The following is an 18,658-nucleotide window of genomic DNA, read 5'->3' on the forward strand; positions in this document are numbered from 1 at the left end:
CGGCAATGGTTAGTGATCACACTAGATGCGTACCGTGCCTGAGTCCAACTGAACCGTGCCCGAGCCTACCTCTTCAAGCAGGCCTGGGCATGATTCAGCGTAGCGATCACACTAGTCAAACGAACTGGAATTTGGGGGTCAAACGTGCTCGGGCACTGAAAGATCGCCTAATGCGAGTACACCCTAAATCGGGCTTGCCTCAATATCATAGCGAATACAATACATTTGAATTCTTCATAAGAATTTTCTATTTTAAAAGCACTATGAAGCAATTCAACCATGTCAAATGGCTAAACAGCCACGATATTGTGAACAGCGTTGAGAAGGGAGAGAAATCATTGCCCTGCACCAACATCAAATACAAGATCTACACAAACAATTTTACTAACATTTATCACTGTAAACTGTAACAGAATTTTTTATATAACTGTGGAAGTTGTAGCCAAGAAAAATCCTGTGTATGGCTAAGTATTTTGGATTGAAAGACTTGATTGTTGTAGAGATGACAAATTGTCACTAACTACGTTTCCATCCAAGGATTGTTTGCGAAAATAGTTTTAGCGCATCAAAATAAAGCTGATGGAAACGCACATTATCTATAATGATATATATCATGAAATATATAATGTCAACATAATATATTTCCGTTTAACTCAAGCGCATAAACTCTATGTCGATACATCAAATGTCGCGAAAAAATGGTTTGGAAACACTTTTGACGATAAAATTGGCATTAACGCAAAAATATATTGTCACAAGACAGAGTTTGCCCCAATCGTTAGCCTGTGTTAATCATGACGACAGTATTGAAATCCAATTTATTGTACGTGTTTATGGATTGAACTTTACGGCATATTGAGCCGATCTGCAAACGTGACACTTCCAGGAGTGACAACACAAAAATCTTGTGCATGTTGAATAAATGAATGGCCACAGTTTGCGAATAATTTAAATAGCAGTTTTCATCCGTTTATTTATTAAAGTTGCTTTTCCACACATTCAAAATAATAGACGGTAGTCATGGAATTAGCCCACGGTACAAAAAACATATCATTTCTGTGCATAAAGGCATTTTAAATTAAGAATAAATACACAATACTAGGTGAAAAGCTTCAGCGTGCTTTTTATATAACACATACAGCCCAATAAATATCACTGGTGATCAGAATATTTTGATTGTGCATCATTTCCATTCAAGCTGTATTTTTGCCAAATTATTCAAAACGTGTGAGAAAATTATTTTATAGTATTTCAGATAAATAATAAAATGTTATCTCTGAAATAAGAGTTAGCAAGACACAGAGCCATTTTATTCCACAAGCATCATTTCCCCACACAGAATTCTATTAAACACAAAACAGAATTTGAGATGTGCTGGAAATGACACAGAGGTGGGAATTGTCATGATTTTCAGGGGGACTTTACGTAAAGTCATTTTACTTTAATTTTAACAGGGCTGAAAGTGCCCAAAGCTGAAGAAACACCCAAAAACATCTTGACGTAGACATATTCATTTTGTTTATTTCTTGGAGCAGTACCTGTTTTGAGGCAGTTGATGGGAAATGTTGCCTGAGCGAGGAAGTTCTGATCATTGAACATGTCGATCTCATAAACCACAAAGCGTAGGAACGCAAAGGAAGGATTACACACTGTGAATCTGAAGGGCTTCCTCGGCCAGGTGGGGTTCAGACCGTTGTCCGCTGAGAGATAGACAGAAGAATGCATGTTTATGTCATATCTGGTATAGTAAAGCTCAGGATATCCGACATGTACAATGTTTGTAAGAGAAGCTCACCTTCAGAGTCAGTCCTCTGCTTGGCATTGTCGTATTCTGCTCCACAAACCTCGATCTCGATGAGAGGGCAAACGATACCTCGTCCGTTTTTGGGCAGGTGGCGCGCTCCCAAAACCTTTAAACACGATAACAAACAAATACATTTACAAATAATGAAACATTATAACAATTTATTAACTATAAGACATTTAACCCTGGAAAATAAAATCAGTGTTGAGGAGTAACATACAACATTTTTCAGTAGTGTGACAGTAGTTCAGCTATTTTACAATAGTTCGGTTTTCCAGTAGCAAGTGTCATTTTCTCATGAATAGCACTTTAGCATCAGAAAACACTAGATTTGTCACAAACACACTCACATAAACCATCCTCTCTCTCTCTCTCTCTCATGTAGTGTTGTGAATTGGTTCTTTTGGAACGCTGGTTAAAATAAACGATTTGCTTATATTTTGCTTTGGGAACTCTGATTCATTTTGAGCCAGTTAGATTAGACTGTTCATGTAATGAACTAGTTCACAGAAATTATCCACCGATTCATTTGAGCCCAGCACATGTTTGGGATAGTTGACCCAAAAATTACAATTCTCTTATCATTTACTCACCCTCATACCATCCTAGATGTGTTTGACTTTCTTTCTTCTGCTGAACACAATTGAAGATTTTTAGAAGTTAAGTTTAACGAGGTCCAAAAAAGCACATAAAGTCAGCATAAAAGTAATCCATAAGACTCCAGTGGTTAAATTCATGTGTTCAGTGATATGATAGGTGTGGGTGAGAAACTGATCAATATTTAAGTCCTTTTTTACTATAATTTCTCCTCCCTGCCCAGTCGATGGCGATATGCATGACGAATGTGAATCGCCAAAAACAAAAGAAGAACGTGAATGTGGAGATTGATAGTAAAAAAAAAAAAACACTTAAAAATGGATCTGTTTCTCACCCACACCTATCATATCACTTCTAAACACATGAATTTAACCACTGGAGTCTTATGGATTTCTTTTATGCTGCCTTTATGTCCTTTTTTGGAGATTCAAAGTTCTAACCACCATTCACTTGCATTATATGAACCTACAGAGTTGAGATAATCTTCTAAAAATATTATTTTGTGTTCTGCTGAAAAAAGAAAGTCATACACATCTGGGATGGCATGAGGGTGATTAAATGATGAAATTTCATTTTTGGGTAAACTGTTCCTTTAAAAAGGAATTTTGTTGCCTTTTTTGAGGCAAAATATTAAGTTAATTGCTGTTTATCACTATATTTTGACTAGGTTATATACAACAGAGTGTTGTCTAGTTTATAATGGTGTCCCCCTAACTGTGTAGTGTCACCCTACCTAAATGACCACCAGGTCTTCAAAACTGATTGCGGAATGAAATAATGTCTGATTGCTATAGTATCATTTAAATAGCTTCAATGTAGCTTGCTACTTTTTGTTAATCAATTGTAGAGTAACTTGACTTTAGTTTAACTACTTTAAGTTATGAGTAGCTTGTTGCTTGTGAAGCTACAGTTCCAAAGAAAACCCCTAAATTACACATATTGTATGAAAGGTTTTGTTCAAGGCGGCCTGGTATCTCAGCAAGTAAAGACGCTGACAGCCACCCCTGGAGTCGCGAGTTTGAATCCAGGGTGTGCTGAGTGACTTCAGCCAGGTCTCCTAAGCAACCAAATTGGCCAGGTTGCTAGGGAGGGTAGAGTCACATGGGGTAACCTCCTCGTGGTCAGTATAATGTGGTTCGGGCATGTGGTGAGTTGTGCGTGGATGTCGCGGAGAATAGCGTGAACCCGCCACACGTGCTATGTCTCCGCGGTAATGCGCTCAAGCCACGTGATAAGACTGGGGAGAAAAAGGTGAGAAAATCCACAAAAAAAAACTAAAACAAAACGTTTTGATCAAATTTAAACATTTGGTGTTTTTTCCGCTCTGTGGATAATTTGTCCATTTAGGGTATAAAAATGACTTCATATATGCCTATGCTTAAAACAAGATTTAATTCGATTTGAAAAACATATTTAAAACATTAGTGTCAGAAGCTTTTAAAAATCATACAAAATAGTAAAAAAAGGTTTTTGGACATGATAATCCACGATTAATTATTATTTTTTTTTTCATTTTTAGACATGTACGAAGGTATATTTTGGATTATCATATAAATATCACAGTATATAAATCTTGTAATCATTCCAAACATGTACAAATTCCCTGTGTGTGTCCACAAATAAAGACTATCTCTATCTCTACTCTTTTCTATTCCCCATTTTATGGAATTCCATTATATTCTATTCAGTCTTCCCACCCTTTTTGACAAATTAATATAAATTACTTTCCAGACGTTTGTGAAGAAGATTTAAAAAAAAAATTTTATTTCAGAATATTTGTAAAGGATTCATTTAAACTGATTAGTGAACCATCTCCACTAATTCATTGGGGGAAAAAGCAGATTCAAAGTTTGTACCTCTATGCTGAGGGTGAATAGTTCGACTCCTCTCAGTGAGTGTTTATCAAACGGGTCAAAGTTGTCATCTCTCATGATTGGCGGCTGCAGCACGTAACCGCTCCTGCCATTCAGCATGAACAGAGACTGATTCATCTGCATCGGCTTGTCTGCGGAGACCACACACAACATCATTACCACAGTGAATGGCAACACAAGCACTGAAGGACAGCATTATGTGACGCATCCGTTATGTTATGGTCATATTTGTACCTGCGGTCTGGAAGTTGAGGGCCACTAGCTGACTGCCGCACAGCCACATGGGCAACGGGTCGTAGTTAGAGGAGTCCAGCCGCTGTCCACGTGGGTAGATACGAGACAGCTGCAGTCGGTTGTACTGCAGGAACTTCTTCCCTTTGATCCGGTTCACGTATTTCTCGGCTTTGGTCTCTGGAAATGAGGACATGTCCCGAAAACAGGCCCGCTCAGTCCCAATTTCTGTAAGAGATAGAAGACACAAATGTTCATCTTCCTGACTTAACCCATGTCTTCATTACAGGCCAACACCTTTACTGTGCTGGGTCAAATTTGACCCGTGTACAGTAATCATACATTGAATTAATTTTTTTCTATAAAGGAAATTAACTTCAATAAATTCATGACATTAAACTTTTGCATTTAATCTGGAATTTGATGGTATTTAGACAATTAGAGTTTAATTTGTATTATTTTTTTAAATAAACACATTGTAAATTAATTTAACTTCTGTAAAAACATAAACTTCATTAATTTGACAAATTAAGACAAAATCTGATTGTGTCAGGCTTTTGAAGCATTTGCTGCCATCTGGAAAAATAAAAACATAACACACACAGCCAGTATGTGGCTATTGTGATCCACTGGTTTAGATCGGCCTAGTCTCTGCAACATATTGTTGAAACAAACGTAGTTTGGAGATGTATTTCACAAGTTATGAATTTGGATATATAACTGAGAGAAAAGGAGTAAAAATGTCAACAAAACAAACAGCAATAAACTGATATGAACAGAAATAAAGAGTGATAATACAATTTGTGTACAAACTGAAGATTTTGCGATGCAAACTTGCAATTTGCATGGCCAACACCAGTGACTATTATCTGAACCGGTCCCGGGCCTCCCCTAGGTCAACTCAGCCTAAAATGAGTACCTGGTGTGGTGTGTAAAACATCATCACTGGGGAGACAAAGGCGGTCGGGCATGGTGCTGGCCACCCACCCCCTCGTGTACCGTTCCGGCCTTCATAGGTGCTCGCTAACAGCAATTGCCCCTACAGTCTGTTAAGGCTAAATGGGGGATCTTTGTCTTTGTCTTTGTGTGTGTGTGTATGTTCAGATGTCAAATGGGTCAAAAATGACCAGAGCAGTAATGGATGGATAAATAATATTTGGCAAAATAATCATAAATCTAATAAACTCAGATCATTCTAAGACATGACATTATTGTGGCAGTCAAAAGTCAAACAATATATTGTTTAACAATGTTTTGAGAAAAAAAAAAAAAAGCCATAATATTTTATGTGATAAATCACACTGAATTAGTGGTCACAATGTACTTGTCATTGTATGGATCAACACAGTAAACACTGACAGAAATTCAACTTTCTCTTACAATTGATAACTCAATAAAGTTGGAAAGTCGACTGTGTCTCAGGTGGTAGAGCAGGTTGTCCACTAATCGCAGGGTTAGCCGTTTGATTCCCGGCCCACATGACTCCACATGGCAAATTATCCTTGGGCACTGAACCCCAAGTTGCTCCCAATGGCAGGTTAGTGCCTTGCATGGCAGCTCTGCCGTCATTGGTGTGTGAGTGTGTGTGAATGGGTGAATGAGACATAGTGTAAAGCACTTTGTAGAACCGCAAAGGTTAAAAAAAAAGCGCTATATAAGTGCAGACCATTTACTTGATGCCTTCTTTTTGTGCCAAGTTTAGACAAGGTATTACACGTGAATGAATGCTCCATCAGAGGAGGTAGTACGTTTGGATTTGAAAACAATTGGGTGTCTTACTTTCTTCATCAAAAGGAACCGGCCGACAGTAGATGACGAGGTCTGACAGCTCTAAAGCAATCTTCTTTCTTCTTTCCATCATTTTACCTTCTTCAAGCTGATAGAAAATAAACCATTATTTCACGATTAGTCACGTCAAACATTCTCATACAACATGTGAAATTCTGTGCATGCTTGTTAAAGAAAATTGCTGGACTGCACCATTAACACATTTTCTGAATGGAAGTCACATTATCAAATTATAGTATAATATTACATGTATCAATATATTTGCTATCTGAAAGCAGATATTTCAACAAGTGGTCAGTTATGTTTTGATTGGGCTTGGAGATTGTAAGATTGAAGGGCAATCAGCTGACCTTTGCTTCAGAGGTCATTGTGACCTCTCGAATCTTCACCACCCAGTCCTTCAGCTCATCCTGCGAGCTGGCTGCGATGTCCAACACTGGACCTGTACGCGGTGAAGCCACAGGAACCAGAGAGAAGACAAACGGTCTGCTGCCCTTCCCTTCTGGTCTCACCACTACAAGAGTGAAAAGAGACAGTCACATGTTTAACTACTGAAATACTAAAAACAAACCACAATTTTGAGCTGGGTGACTATGGTGCCTTTCACATTTCTGTGTTTGGAATGCGGAAGTATAGAAGAGAACTTCACCACTGGAGTATAAAGTAAGGCTACATATGGCACAACAACGTCACTGCAACATGGGGCGCCATCTTGATTGTTTTGGGTTGAATGGAATACATGACTGCATTACATGACAATAAATACATCATTGTTTTGAAATACCTCCGTTTTCCCTGTGCACACTACAAAGGAAAGATGGCATTTTCAAATGTATCCACTTGGGAGAGTTTTTTCGAAAGGCTCAGTTTTCGCTGTCAAAAACAGTCTCCATGTGGACAGAAGGCCAAAGTGTAGAGAAAAAGATGTGTTTTTAAACTAAAACATTAGTGTGGACATGGCCTAATTTGGCATGTATTTTTAATCATCAAAATTACTAATTTAGTTGACGATAATGTGCAAAATAACAAAAACATGTATCAAACTGCAACGGACCAAACTTCAACCAAATATTCCAATATTTTGAAACTCTTTACAATTATTTAAATATGCACCAAACATATTAAAGATTAATATCTTTAATATGAGCGATTAAACAACATTTTTTGGTGCTTTTTATGTGCTAAATATGCTTCTCATCTGAAACGCACATTTGCATGGTTCGACTAATGCAGAGTTAACACTACACGATTTTAGGCCTGTTTTTTACTCGCCGACAGTTTTGTGGAGATCTCCAACAAAAGCACGAAATCATAGGCAATTATCAAATATGCGATCTGAGAAGCGTCGACACATCGCCGATGTCAGTGAGAAATCTTGAATGTTAAATATCTGGACCTGTCTGCGACTCCAAATCACGCAATGTGAAATATGTTTTGACTGAATACAACAGCAGCGTTGACCTACAGCCAATGAGAGAGCAAGAAACGGGGCACGGGAAATTTCAGTGGGAGGAGTCCTGATGTACCTGCAACAGAACATCAACTACTATGGCTGCGGTATCAAGAAAGTCTCATTGGACAGAAGAAATGGAGGAAAAATTTGTGGAACATTGGCAGGAGCGCCAGAGCCTATTTGATATTTCATCTGAAAAAGAGCACAACCGGGTGGAGAAAGAGAAGAGTTGGAGAGAAATTGCCGAATCTCTTGGACAGTCAGGTAAGCAAATAGGTAGATTTTACAGTAGAGTTACTTTTTCATATTGTAACCAATAAAATATATGATTAAAAACATATACATCATATTCTGAAATGCATAACATATGATCATGCATTTGTTTTCATATCTCGTATCACTTCACGAGTGTACTCTGTTGTGAGACGTAATCTGGAGTTCAGGCAGAGTTGTCGGGGATTCGTCAATAGTGAATTTTATTTTTTTATATATAAATATACATTATGAATTAGCTCGAAAATGGCTCAAGTGATTTTATTTTTTCAAATCAGAGGAACCATAATTTCATCCAAAAGCCATTGTAGTCAAGTAGATTAAATATTTTAAAGGCATTGAATAAAGATCTATAAATGCAATTTCTAACAGTTTTTCACTAAACACAAGGGAGAATATCATCTAATAATTTTCATTGATATGCACTTTTATATTTTATATGCAATGAACGATATTAGCCTTATAAAAAGCATTATTTACCTGCATTCACAAATTGTTTAACCCCCCCCCCCCCGTCATGGCAGAGAAACAATTTGAAGAGAATATTGCTGAGCAAGTTAAAGGCAATATATTTTAACAACTTACCTGAATAACACATTTTATTTAATGGTACAAACATTTGAGTTTTCAGAAATCACCCCTTTGAGTACTGCGGTTTGTTAACACCAGGGTAAAGCAAGAACACACGTTAAGCATGTTCAACCCGGCCATGCATTGGCCAAGTGCTGCGTACGTGTACTTGCGTAAAGTATGTGGCCTTACGGATATGCAAACAGTTAGCGCTCCGTTGGAAGAGCCTCAGATGTGGCTGTGTTTCAGGTTAGAGTGGAAAGGTATGAAAACACACTCACCAATCTGACAGGAAGACACGTCCACACTTCCTCTCAACAGATCCCCTAGAGGACTGTTCTCTGTCGTCTGCCGTGTGAGAGAGTTGGAAAGGTCAGAGCAAATCTGACTTAACAGAGCAACAATAAACACAAATACACATCAAACAGAGAACAAACACAAATGTGCTGTACTCACAGATCTGTCTGGCTCCACGGCTGTAGGGCTGATCTCCTCTACGTAGTTCGCAGGGAACCACAGCTGCTTCTTACCACCACAGTCCCCCTTCCACCTGTGTGAAGAATATGCAGGTTTATTTTTATACATCCATACACGTTCCTCATGTTTTGATCCAAATCCATTCAGCATCAGGGACAGAATGGGGTGCATGGAGAGAAGTGGCCTTACTCAATTGAATACGACACTTGCTCATTACCTTATTTGGAAAGTAAAATGCTATTGAAATTTGAAGCCTGATAGCACACGCACATCACAAAGACATCTATTTGATGCGTGCTTACATCTGGAAGACGTATTTTTAGGCTGATTGCTCATCTACAATGCGTTGGATGTCAGTAAGACATTCATCAGATGTCTTTGAGACATTTTTGATTTTGAATGTTTGAAAATCTGATCTTTTTAATATGTTTACCAGATGTTAAATAGATTGTGATGCTTTCCAGATGAAAAGATCTAAAACAGACATCTCGGAGATGTACGTGTGCTATCTGGGTTAGCTTCCAGGAAGAAATACCGGATTATTGTAATAGGCACAAACTTCATTACTAAACAGTTTGTTCACCAAAACAATTCACAAAGAGATGTATATTCGTTTTGGATAGGAGCATAAATGTAAACCCTGACTTCTCTTGTACTCACCAGCCTCCTTCCTGTTTGTCCACATTCTGAATGATGGCGTTCTTGCTGAAAGAGAGCTCGTCATCACGCTGGGCTTTATATTCATACATGGCTCGGACTGTACACTGCACACAGAACACACACATAGAATGTCATCAACACTAAAGTGAACTGAGAAGTTCTCATGTATATAGAGACTAAAGGTACCTTGAATGTGGGCATCTGATTGGCTTCCACATAGAATCCAGGGTTACGACCCTCATAGAGAGATCCATAATCAGGCTCCTACACACACAAAGATCTTTATCAACCTTTTAAACACAATATTTAAAACTATAATGCATTTAGTGAATTAAGGACATCTGCTCTGCCATTGTACAACTAGATCATTACACATACATGGTGAAATTTCTAAAACAATCAAGGAAGGGAACAAACATGACTGTCCACAAAGACAGATCAACAGTACAGAAGTCTACCTAGGTCAGCGTTTTTAAATATCCTGTAAATGTGGGTTTATGTGCACTCACAGCAGTGCCGATCTTCTCCAGTGTCTCTTCATTGATGGGGTAACGCAGCTTCATCTTGCGGTACAGTGGATGTTTCTCATAGTAACTGATTAAATCCACTAAACTGTCAAACTCAGATGTGCCCAAAACCACCATCTGACCCTCTTGCTGCACACGACAGTGTTTTATCTTCCCCTCCGCCCTAAGACACAGAGAATGACAGATGGAGAGATGACCAGACAGTTGTGCATGAGCCTGCAATACTCGGTCACAATGCTAGGCTGTTCTGGATGGTTGCCAGGGTGTTGCAAAAGTGTTCTGGGTGGTACTTGGGTGTTGCTAACTGGCCAGTCAAAACATCCCATTCCCAAATCTTTCTGATATTCTGGCCTCCAAATATGGCTCAGGTGCCAACTTAATGCAAATATATAGGATTTTTGTTTTAAACATAACTGCCTGATAACTGGTTTGACTGATTGCATTGGTTATCGGTGTCTCGATATCAAGTCTACCAATAAATGGCATTATTTAACGGGTCTAGAAATAATAGTGGCCAACAATGACATTAGCGGTAGAACGATATCGCTGAGGCAGATATATCGGCTGATATTTGGTATTTTTAATATATCAACATCAGCAATAGATTTTCCCATTTGGCCAATATGTTTTTCGAGCCATGACCTGCATGGATCACCCACTTGCATGTGTGAGCATATTGCTAAAATGGACGACTGAACAGAAACTGCATGAAGCTGTATGTTCCATCTAAAACACATCAAAATGTAATTTTGTTTGATTTGCTTTCTCTTTTTAAAATTGCTGTTTATGTATTAAATGTGGATTAAATATAATGCGAAATAAACGTTAATTGAATTTTTACCACTTTTATGTGCATGTCATTTACTGTCATATTACATTGTGTCATTTCATTTATATCGGCTTTATATCAGCCACCCTGCTCTCTAGATATCGGCATCGGCCATGAAAAACCCAATCACTAAATGTCATTAAACTACTGTGTTCAACAGATCTGCATAAATGTGCATAAATGACTAAACCTTTAGCTATTCTCAAGTGAGAAATGCATAGTATTTCAAGTAGGGCTGTCAATCGCTAAAATGTTTTAACTGAATTTATTACATGGTATGCCGATTAATTCATTGAATTAATCGCATAGAAATATTTGCTGAAAAAGAACCTCAAATAGCATTAATTCAATATATAATGATTAAATAATTATAAATAGTTATATTTAAATAATTAGACTATAAATATACACACATATACATATATATATATATATATATATATATATATATATATATATATATATATATATACATATACACATATATACATATACATATATATATATATATATATACATATACACATATATATATATATATATATATATATATATATATATATATATATATATATATATATATATATATATATTATTTTTCAAGAATAATACAGATAATTGAAATTGAAGTCAATTTCATTGACAGGAATTGGAATCGCAAGGGAAATTGAAATTTAATAATGCACTTTATATGTATATTTCATTTAAAATGATACATAGTAGCTTAATAAAAAGCATAATTTAAAATATTAATTATTTAAAAAATCCTTCAAATGTTTTAACGAATACATTTTTGTGCAAAAGCTACTTCACAGACTTATTTTTGAAACCACAGTTGAACATTGCATAATACTAAATTATTACTGTGGGACACATCAGGTTTTATTATTATAATATAATGCTGAATTATCATTTTTATTCGGATTATTCGATTTACATTACACAAAAAGTAATATATTTCTGTCCTGATTACTTCATCTTCACCTGGGGGCTTTTATTTTGACACAGAATGTGCTGTCGTATTCACTTCAACTTCACAAGGAGCTTCTAATTTGACACAGAAAAGGCAATGTGTATTTGACAGTTTACAATGTTCCACATTTCCTTCAATGCTGCAATCATCTCGTTTTCTGTTATGATGCCGCATTTGTAGATTTGTATAATATCTTGTAACGGTTACTAATGTTTGGAATTGCGCAAATGCTTGAACCTGCATTACTTTGATTTCACAATAAACGTGAACTGATCTGAGAGTGCCAACATCACCGGTTTGTTCTGAATCACACACAGACAATGTTTATCTGTCTTTTTAAATCACAGCCTTTTGTGGATTAATATTCACATAAGATCAACTCACCATTTTGATGTTATTTTGATTAATTGTACAGCCCTGAAGGATCATGAAACTAGTCTACTGCTCTTTAAGGAACTTAATGGCCAAATGAAAACCATCACATTAATATCATCGCAATATTCACGATATTGTTCAATTTTACATCGTCAGCAAAATTATCTTGATTATATTGTTAATATTCTATATATCGCTCAGCCCCAATTCACAGCAAACCATTTTGCAATTGAATTTGTTAATCTGTCTCGGATAGATTTATTATTTAAGAGATTTTCTTAAATCTCTGTCAATGTACATCTGCGTCAGATGCATCACATCAAACCAAATTTTTAGGTCACTCTGTCAAGTTTAAAACCGTTTGAAACTTAGAAAAACACGTCTTAATATCCCTGCATTTGAAATTGCCCTCCATCATGCTGTGTTTAAACGCAAGAACTTGTCCATCCTTATATTGTGCTCTCTGCTGTCAGTGTGTGTGGTTTGTTCTCTGTATAAGCTGCACATTGCCTATACAGCTGGAGTTTCGATTACTACCCCCTGGAGAAAACAGGTGGTACTTAAAGCTTGAATTATGGTCCGGGGACATGATTAATAGCGTCATTTTTTATAACGCGTTATATTTTATATTATTAATAGCACTAAATTAATGCATTAATTCGACAGCTCTAATTTTAAGCTTTATTTACACTTAGACATAAATCAAAACAAAAACAATTAAATCATTTAGATTGCAAAATGACTATAATATTCATAATGCATAAAGTTATATTATTTTACTCCAATTATTACTTATAAAGAATAAAGAAATAGTTCTGTGCAAAAGTCTTATGCACATAAGAAGCTTCACAAAATAATTTGTCTTAAGATGGTTTTTTATATCTTCAGTTTTAGTGTGTTAATAGGAAATATAAATGTTAGACTCCCAAACATTACTTTTGCAAATAGAAAAGAGCCCTGCAACAGATGTCATGACCCCCACAAAACCCCGCACTGAACATCATGTCTGTCTGAAATTACATAAAGAGACAGTGTGACGGGGCGCATAGCTATCGTCACGGCAGCGATATGCTGCCTATTCTAGTACACAAAGACTGAGTGCAATTGTGACCTGTATGTGTTTGTCTAGCACATTAATATCTTCTGTTAAACTGTATAATGTATAAATCAGCGGTTAACCTAGCCTTTCACTGCAAAACTCCATAGTTATCCCGTAGCTTTTGTGTGCACACTTTTAACAGCTAATACTAAGGTGATTTATATGCTATAGCTACTTTTATCAATAAATATCTTGCTGTTCGAAAGAAAATCATGTAATTTACGTTACAGTCATAATCAGTTACAATAATCACGCAACACATGTTTTTAGTATGTATCCGTTTATTTAGTTTAAGAGAAACACAGCTTTGACATACCATCTTGGTCATATTGGCGTCTCCGGTTTGTTTGTGTAAAGGGAAATGTGCCGCAATTGTGGGGTTTAGATGACGCTATGACTTCCGGGTCAATAGGAAATGACCCGGAGTTTGAGTTATTAATATTGTAGCTGTTAAATATGACTTGTTGCTTGCCAATTGTTAGCTGAGACTGTAGAAATAATATTCTGTAATTTTCTAGTTTTATAGAGGTAGTATTTCTGCTGTTTTTAAGCATTTATGTCTTTGTCATCTGAGCCACCCCTGCACCATAATCATGTGTTGGTATGTTCCAATTCCAGGGGTGAACTCAGGTCTATAAAGTCTAGTATTGTCATTCTGTCAGGGGGAGCAAGGGCGAGAGGACATAAGTCTGTCTTTGCTCTAATTATAGTGACTTGTGTTAAGGTCAATTTTGAAACAGCTGTAAAAGTTTGATTGTTGAAATTTTTCTTTTTGTTTGTTTTTTTTTTTTGACTCTCATGTCAATTTACTTTATTTACTGAACAGTGTTTTTTTTTATTTATTTTTTTTTGTTTTTCTTTTGTTAATTTTTATTGCCTTTCATTGGCCTTAACTGGGACAAATAAAAAGATCCCATCTGAACAAACTCATCCAACCTCTTCTGAGTGCTTTCATCTGCTCATGACGATTCAGTCACATCTACCCGTAACAGACAGAAGCAATTGAGACAAAATAGATAGAAGAACTGTGGAGAATTCTCCAAGACGCTTGGTACATCCTATCTGCCAACAACCAAGAATAACTGTGTCCAGGTGTATCTAGGACAATTGGTGCTGTTTTAAAGGCAAAGGTGGTCACACCGAATATTGATTTAGCTTTTTTATGTTTACTGTACTTTATTTGACATTAAGTGATAAATGAAAACTATTTATGGCATTATTTTTGAAGACATCGTCACTATGCAACCTTTTTCACAAGTGCCTAAAACCTTTGCATATTGCTGTATATAAAAAAAACCAATATTGGTCCATGTCTAATTTTTTCACCCATTTTATCCACTAGGCAAATATTACATATGAGCAATAGTAAAAGTGCTCCTTGACTGACTAAATACCACTAACAAGGTCACAATGAAAACATGGAAGTATGAGTGTGGATTTTACCGGAAGGAAATGGCAAAGGAGTTGAATTCAGTTCTCTTCCTCACGAGGAAAGCACCATCACGTGGCACTCTCATCAACATGTTTTCTGCCTGACTGCGTGAAAGACATGCGTGATACCACCTGCACAAAACAACAACACAAAACACACGCTGAGATTAGATTCAACAGAAAGCAGGAAACAGTTGAAACCCCACTGCAGATCCTCTACTGTTAAAGTGAACCTTCAGATGCTTTATAAATAAAACCTGACATGAGAGAGAGTGTATTTTAGATCTATTAACTACAAAGGTGGATAGTTTGTGGTAAATAAAAACAAACGGAAAAAAACACACTTAGTTCATGCTTTGATGTAATTGTTTTGAAGATGACAATCATAATCATACCCCTTGTAGTTAATTCCTGATTTTAAGGTTTGTAAGGTGCTTAAGTGTAAAAGTGCAATATCTTAATAAGAAATGTAAAACATATCGGTGACTATATCAAAAGTATTCCGTTTTTTTTTGTGGTATATTTTTGAATGATCAGCATGGAATTAAGATTTAATGAATCTGATTTTTCGATCATATTCAAACAGTAAACTCATTTCTATGCCAGGTTAGCAAAGTATTATATAGTTCTATATAGTATTATATGTTATCTTTTCCACTGTACATTACACAAATAGTTTGATGCCTTATTTCATCTGCAAAATGTAAAAGTTTACATTGTAAAATTGTGCAATAAATGAAAGCTATTTATTATATTAAACTATAAATATAACTGTGAGACCCACTCTTTGCTCTCATGAGCGTTGGTTTGTGGCACTGGCTCCGTCAGCTTCATCTCAAACTCGTTGCAGCGCAGAGGCACCTGCTGGTAATGTGTGATGAGCGCAAACAGAGTGTCAAACACTAGATTATCCGTCAGGTAGAACTTCGGGCTTCCAGCTTCCTGTCGAGAGTGAATCCTGCAGTGTTGGACTCGACCGGACCGCCTGATGAGAGGACGAGAGGAAGCAGTCAACTATTAAATTGTGATAGATAGTTTGTATCCTGATGGTGTTCAACTGATGCTAGACGTATTTTCTGTTAAGAAATTAGTTTTTGGGGAATTTTTAGTAAATATTGTGTGAAATAAGTGTTCATTTAAATTCAGCAATTTTGCCAATGTCTCATTTGCTGACATAATTGTTTTATAAATCGATTGGCATTATATCGACATTAAAGAAAAAGATTATTGGTTAAACACTGCTCCATGACCAGACTTAGGTTAAGTATGGTGTTATTACCAGAAAGAGAGTGTGTAGTCGCCCACAAACGTCTCGCTCTCGCGCACCAGAAATGATCCGTCAGGAGCTCCAGTTTCCAGACAGTATTCAGACAACAGACGTTCGGCGATCTGACGCCCATCTCGCCCTGCACCCAGCTTACCGTGAAACCACTTCTCCGTTACATGCTGGTCCATGCCATTACAGATCTACAGAGGACAAAGAAAAGAAACACACAAACACGAACACTATTCATCAGTGCTTTAGAGGCTACTTTAAATGATAAATATATGTTAATTATGAATATAAAGTTTGCATTTTGGTAAGGTACAGTTTCAAAGTAGTAGAATACCAATGAACTACCCTTTTAGAAAAAGTAGCTACAATGCTTGAGGCCAAAATATGATTTAGTTTTCCACGTTACCGTACATCTCACGTACTAGTTTTTCTAGACACATGGAGAGTTGTGTATTTGTCGAAACACGCGCCTGCAGTTGAGAGTACTAAAAAAGTAGCAAAAAGCCTTCGTAGTGCGCGTGTCGAACACGTCTGTATGGGTTTGCAGTTAAGAGCCTGAGTGCTGACTCTTTGTAAGATGGGACACGGAGAAACTACATATACCTTAGCCTTAAGTTGCTACTAAATAGATAAATAACTATTAAAAGTTAACTATTAATCTATTAAAAATTAACACCCTAATTTCTGCCAAAGCATACTTCGGTTTTACGTGTGCTGGTACAACTTGCGCACAGTTTGCTGGGTACAATTTCCATCATCATCACAGAACACTTGGAATGTGTATGAAGCCCCGCCCACACAAAGGTCACTGCCATACCAAGCAACTTCCTATTGATCAACACTGCAAATTTGTCTCTCAAATTTTACCAAACTTTAACTCCACATGAAATCCGCTAGGGTAAATTCTTTGCCACCGGAAATCCATTGCACAAAATTCACAGATCTTAAAATAATCCTGGATAAAATGCATTTCTTCCTCAGATCTCTTTTGTCATTCTGGGGGATGGTCTCTGGTTACAAAGCAGACCAATCAAAGCTGTTATGGTCTGCGTTGATGCAATGTGTGTTACAATTTTGGAGAGGTGCACAGGCTTTGCTGTAAATGAGTAGCTACGTGTAGCCTACATTGTAGGTTTGACACGCAAGTAAATCGGCTTTAACACTGATTTTGTGAGATGTGTTTTGCTCACCTCTCTATGTTCCTCCTCATCCTCGTTCCCTTGATTACTGGATGTCTCTTCAGAGTAATAGATCTTATTGCTGGTCAGAACAAAGAAGTGAGGATACCACTCCTACAAGGACAAGAAAACATTACATTCACAAAATGTCACACATTAAATCCATATATAAAAGAATGACCCCTACAAATTGAACAGTGGAGGCTTCATGTGCAAATGTTAAAGTATATATATATATATATATATATAGAAGGATTGTCTATGATCTGCTCACATGGTTGATGGGGTCCTCCAGATAGAGAATGCCGTTCTTGATGGAGTTACTGATGTCATTCTCGGAGTAAGGTGTTGAAGACGAGACCTCCTCATATGCACTGCCTTCAGCCAACTTCTTGTGCTGAGTAGACACAATGTAAACAATAATGAAATATTAACAAAAAGGTCTTTGTGCAGCGATGACTTCTAAAGGTGGACGGTATGAACAAAAAAACTTTACATAATGGTAACAGGTATTTTTTAGGTTTAATAAGGACTGTCTAAAAAAAATTCAATTATTAAAGCATCTGTTTTTCCCCCATTTCCAAATCCTTCGCGTTATATGTGCATCAAAACTAAGGACATACATTTTTTTTTTGTCAAATTAAATATGCCTTTTATGGGTTTTAAAATATCATGAAAATTAACTTGATAATGAATTCTATTATTCTAATAAATAGTATGTTGAAATAAATAATAATAGATTTTATGTTACTACAATATAATAGTTTGCTGGGTATAAATGTAATTAAATCAAGAAGTTGAATAAAGTTGACCAAAAAGATAAATATTTTAAATATTTGTAACCCAAGTACTTTGATATTTGAAATATTATTCATGTCATTGTACCCTTGTGTGATATTCACAAAGTTTACAAAGCCTTAAAAGTATAAATCGGCTAAGAGTGGATTTGCTGATACAGATAACTACGGTGGTAGAAATGACGATAATTAATCGGGCAATAGTTTTTCAAATTGATTTAAAGAACATTCTTTTTCCTTACCTTACTTTGACGAACACAGACATACAAGATTCTACAAGAGTTTAAAATGAATAAAATCCCAGATGCATTTTATTGAGTAACCAAAATCCCAATAATAACCAGAAAAAAACAAATGGAGATTTGAAGCATAACACTGAAATATAACCAAGCCTGAATTACATGTAATTATTTTTGGACTCTTATTTTGAAAAAACAGAGACTTGG

At 36.4% G+C, this 18,658-nt stretch overlaps 1 protein-coding gene across 1 annotated transcript in view; it reads right to left on the reverse strand.

The window, feature by feature from the left end:
- Positions 1-18,658, reverse strand: part of LOC127618715 (1-phosphatidylinositol 4,5-bisphosphate phosphodiesterase gamma-1-like) — a 71,177-nt gene that overhangs the window by 5,748 nt on the left and 46,771 nt on the right. The window contains exons 15-30 of the mRNA XM_052091324.1: positions 17,690-17,812; positions 17,428-17,529; positions 16,241-16,428; positions 15,746-15,946; positions 14,974-15,093; positions 10,237-10,417; positions 9,914-9,991; positions 9,728-9,831; positions 9,047-9,140; positions 8,872-8,938; positions 6,645-6,808; positions 6,286-6,382; positions 4,510-4,734; positions 4,258-4,406; positions 1,796-1,910; positions 1,539-1,700 (exon numbers count right to left, since the gene is read on the reverse strand). Coding sequence (XP_051947284.1) covers positions 1,539-1,700; positions 1,796-1,910; positions 4,258-4,406; positions 4,510-4,734; positions 6,286-6,382; positions 6,645-6,808; positions 8,872-8,938; positions 9,047-9,140; positions 9,728-9,831; positions 9,914-9,991; positions 10,237-10,417; positions 14,974-15,093; positions 15,746-15,946; positions 16,241-16,428; positions 17,428-17,529; positions 17,690-17,812 — 2,170 coding nt within the window. The remainder of the gene's footprint in view (positions 1-1,538; positions 1,701-1,795; positions 1,911-4,257; positions 4,407-4,509; positions 4,735-6,285; positions 6,383-6,644; positions 6,809-8,871; positions 8,939-9,046; positions 9,141-9,727; positions 9,832-9,913; positions 9,992-10,236; positions 10,418-14,973; positions 15,094-15,745; positions 15,947-16,240; positions 16,429-17,427; positions 17,530-17,689; positions 17,813-18,658) is intronic.

The sequence above is a fragment of the Xyrauchen texanus genome, chromosome 25 (assembly GCF_025860055.1).
Source record: "Xyrauchen texanus isolate HMW12.3.18 chromosome 25, RBS_HiC_50CHRs, whole genome shotgun sequence".
Classification (NCBI taxonomy): Eukaryota; Metazoa; Chordata; class Actinopteri; order Cypriniformes; family Catostomidae; genus Xyrauchen; species Xyrauchen texanus.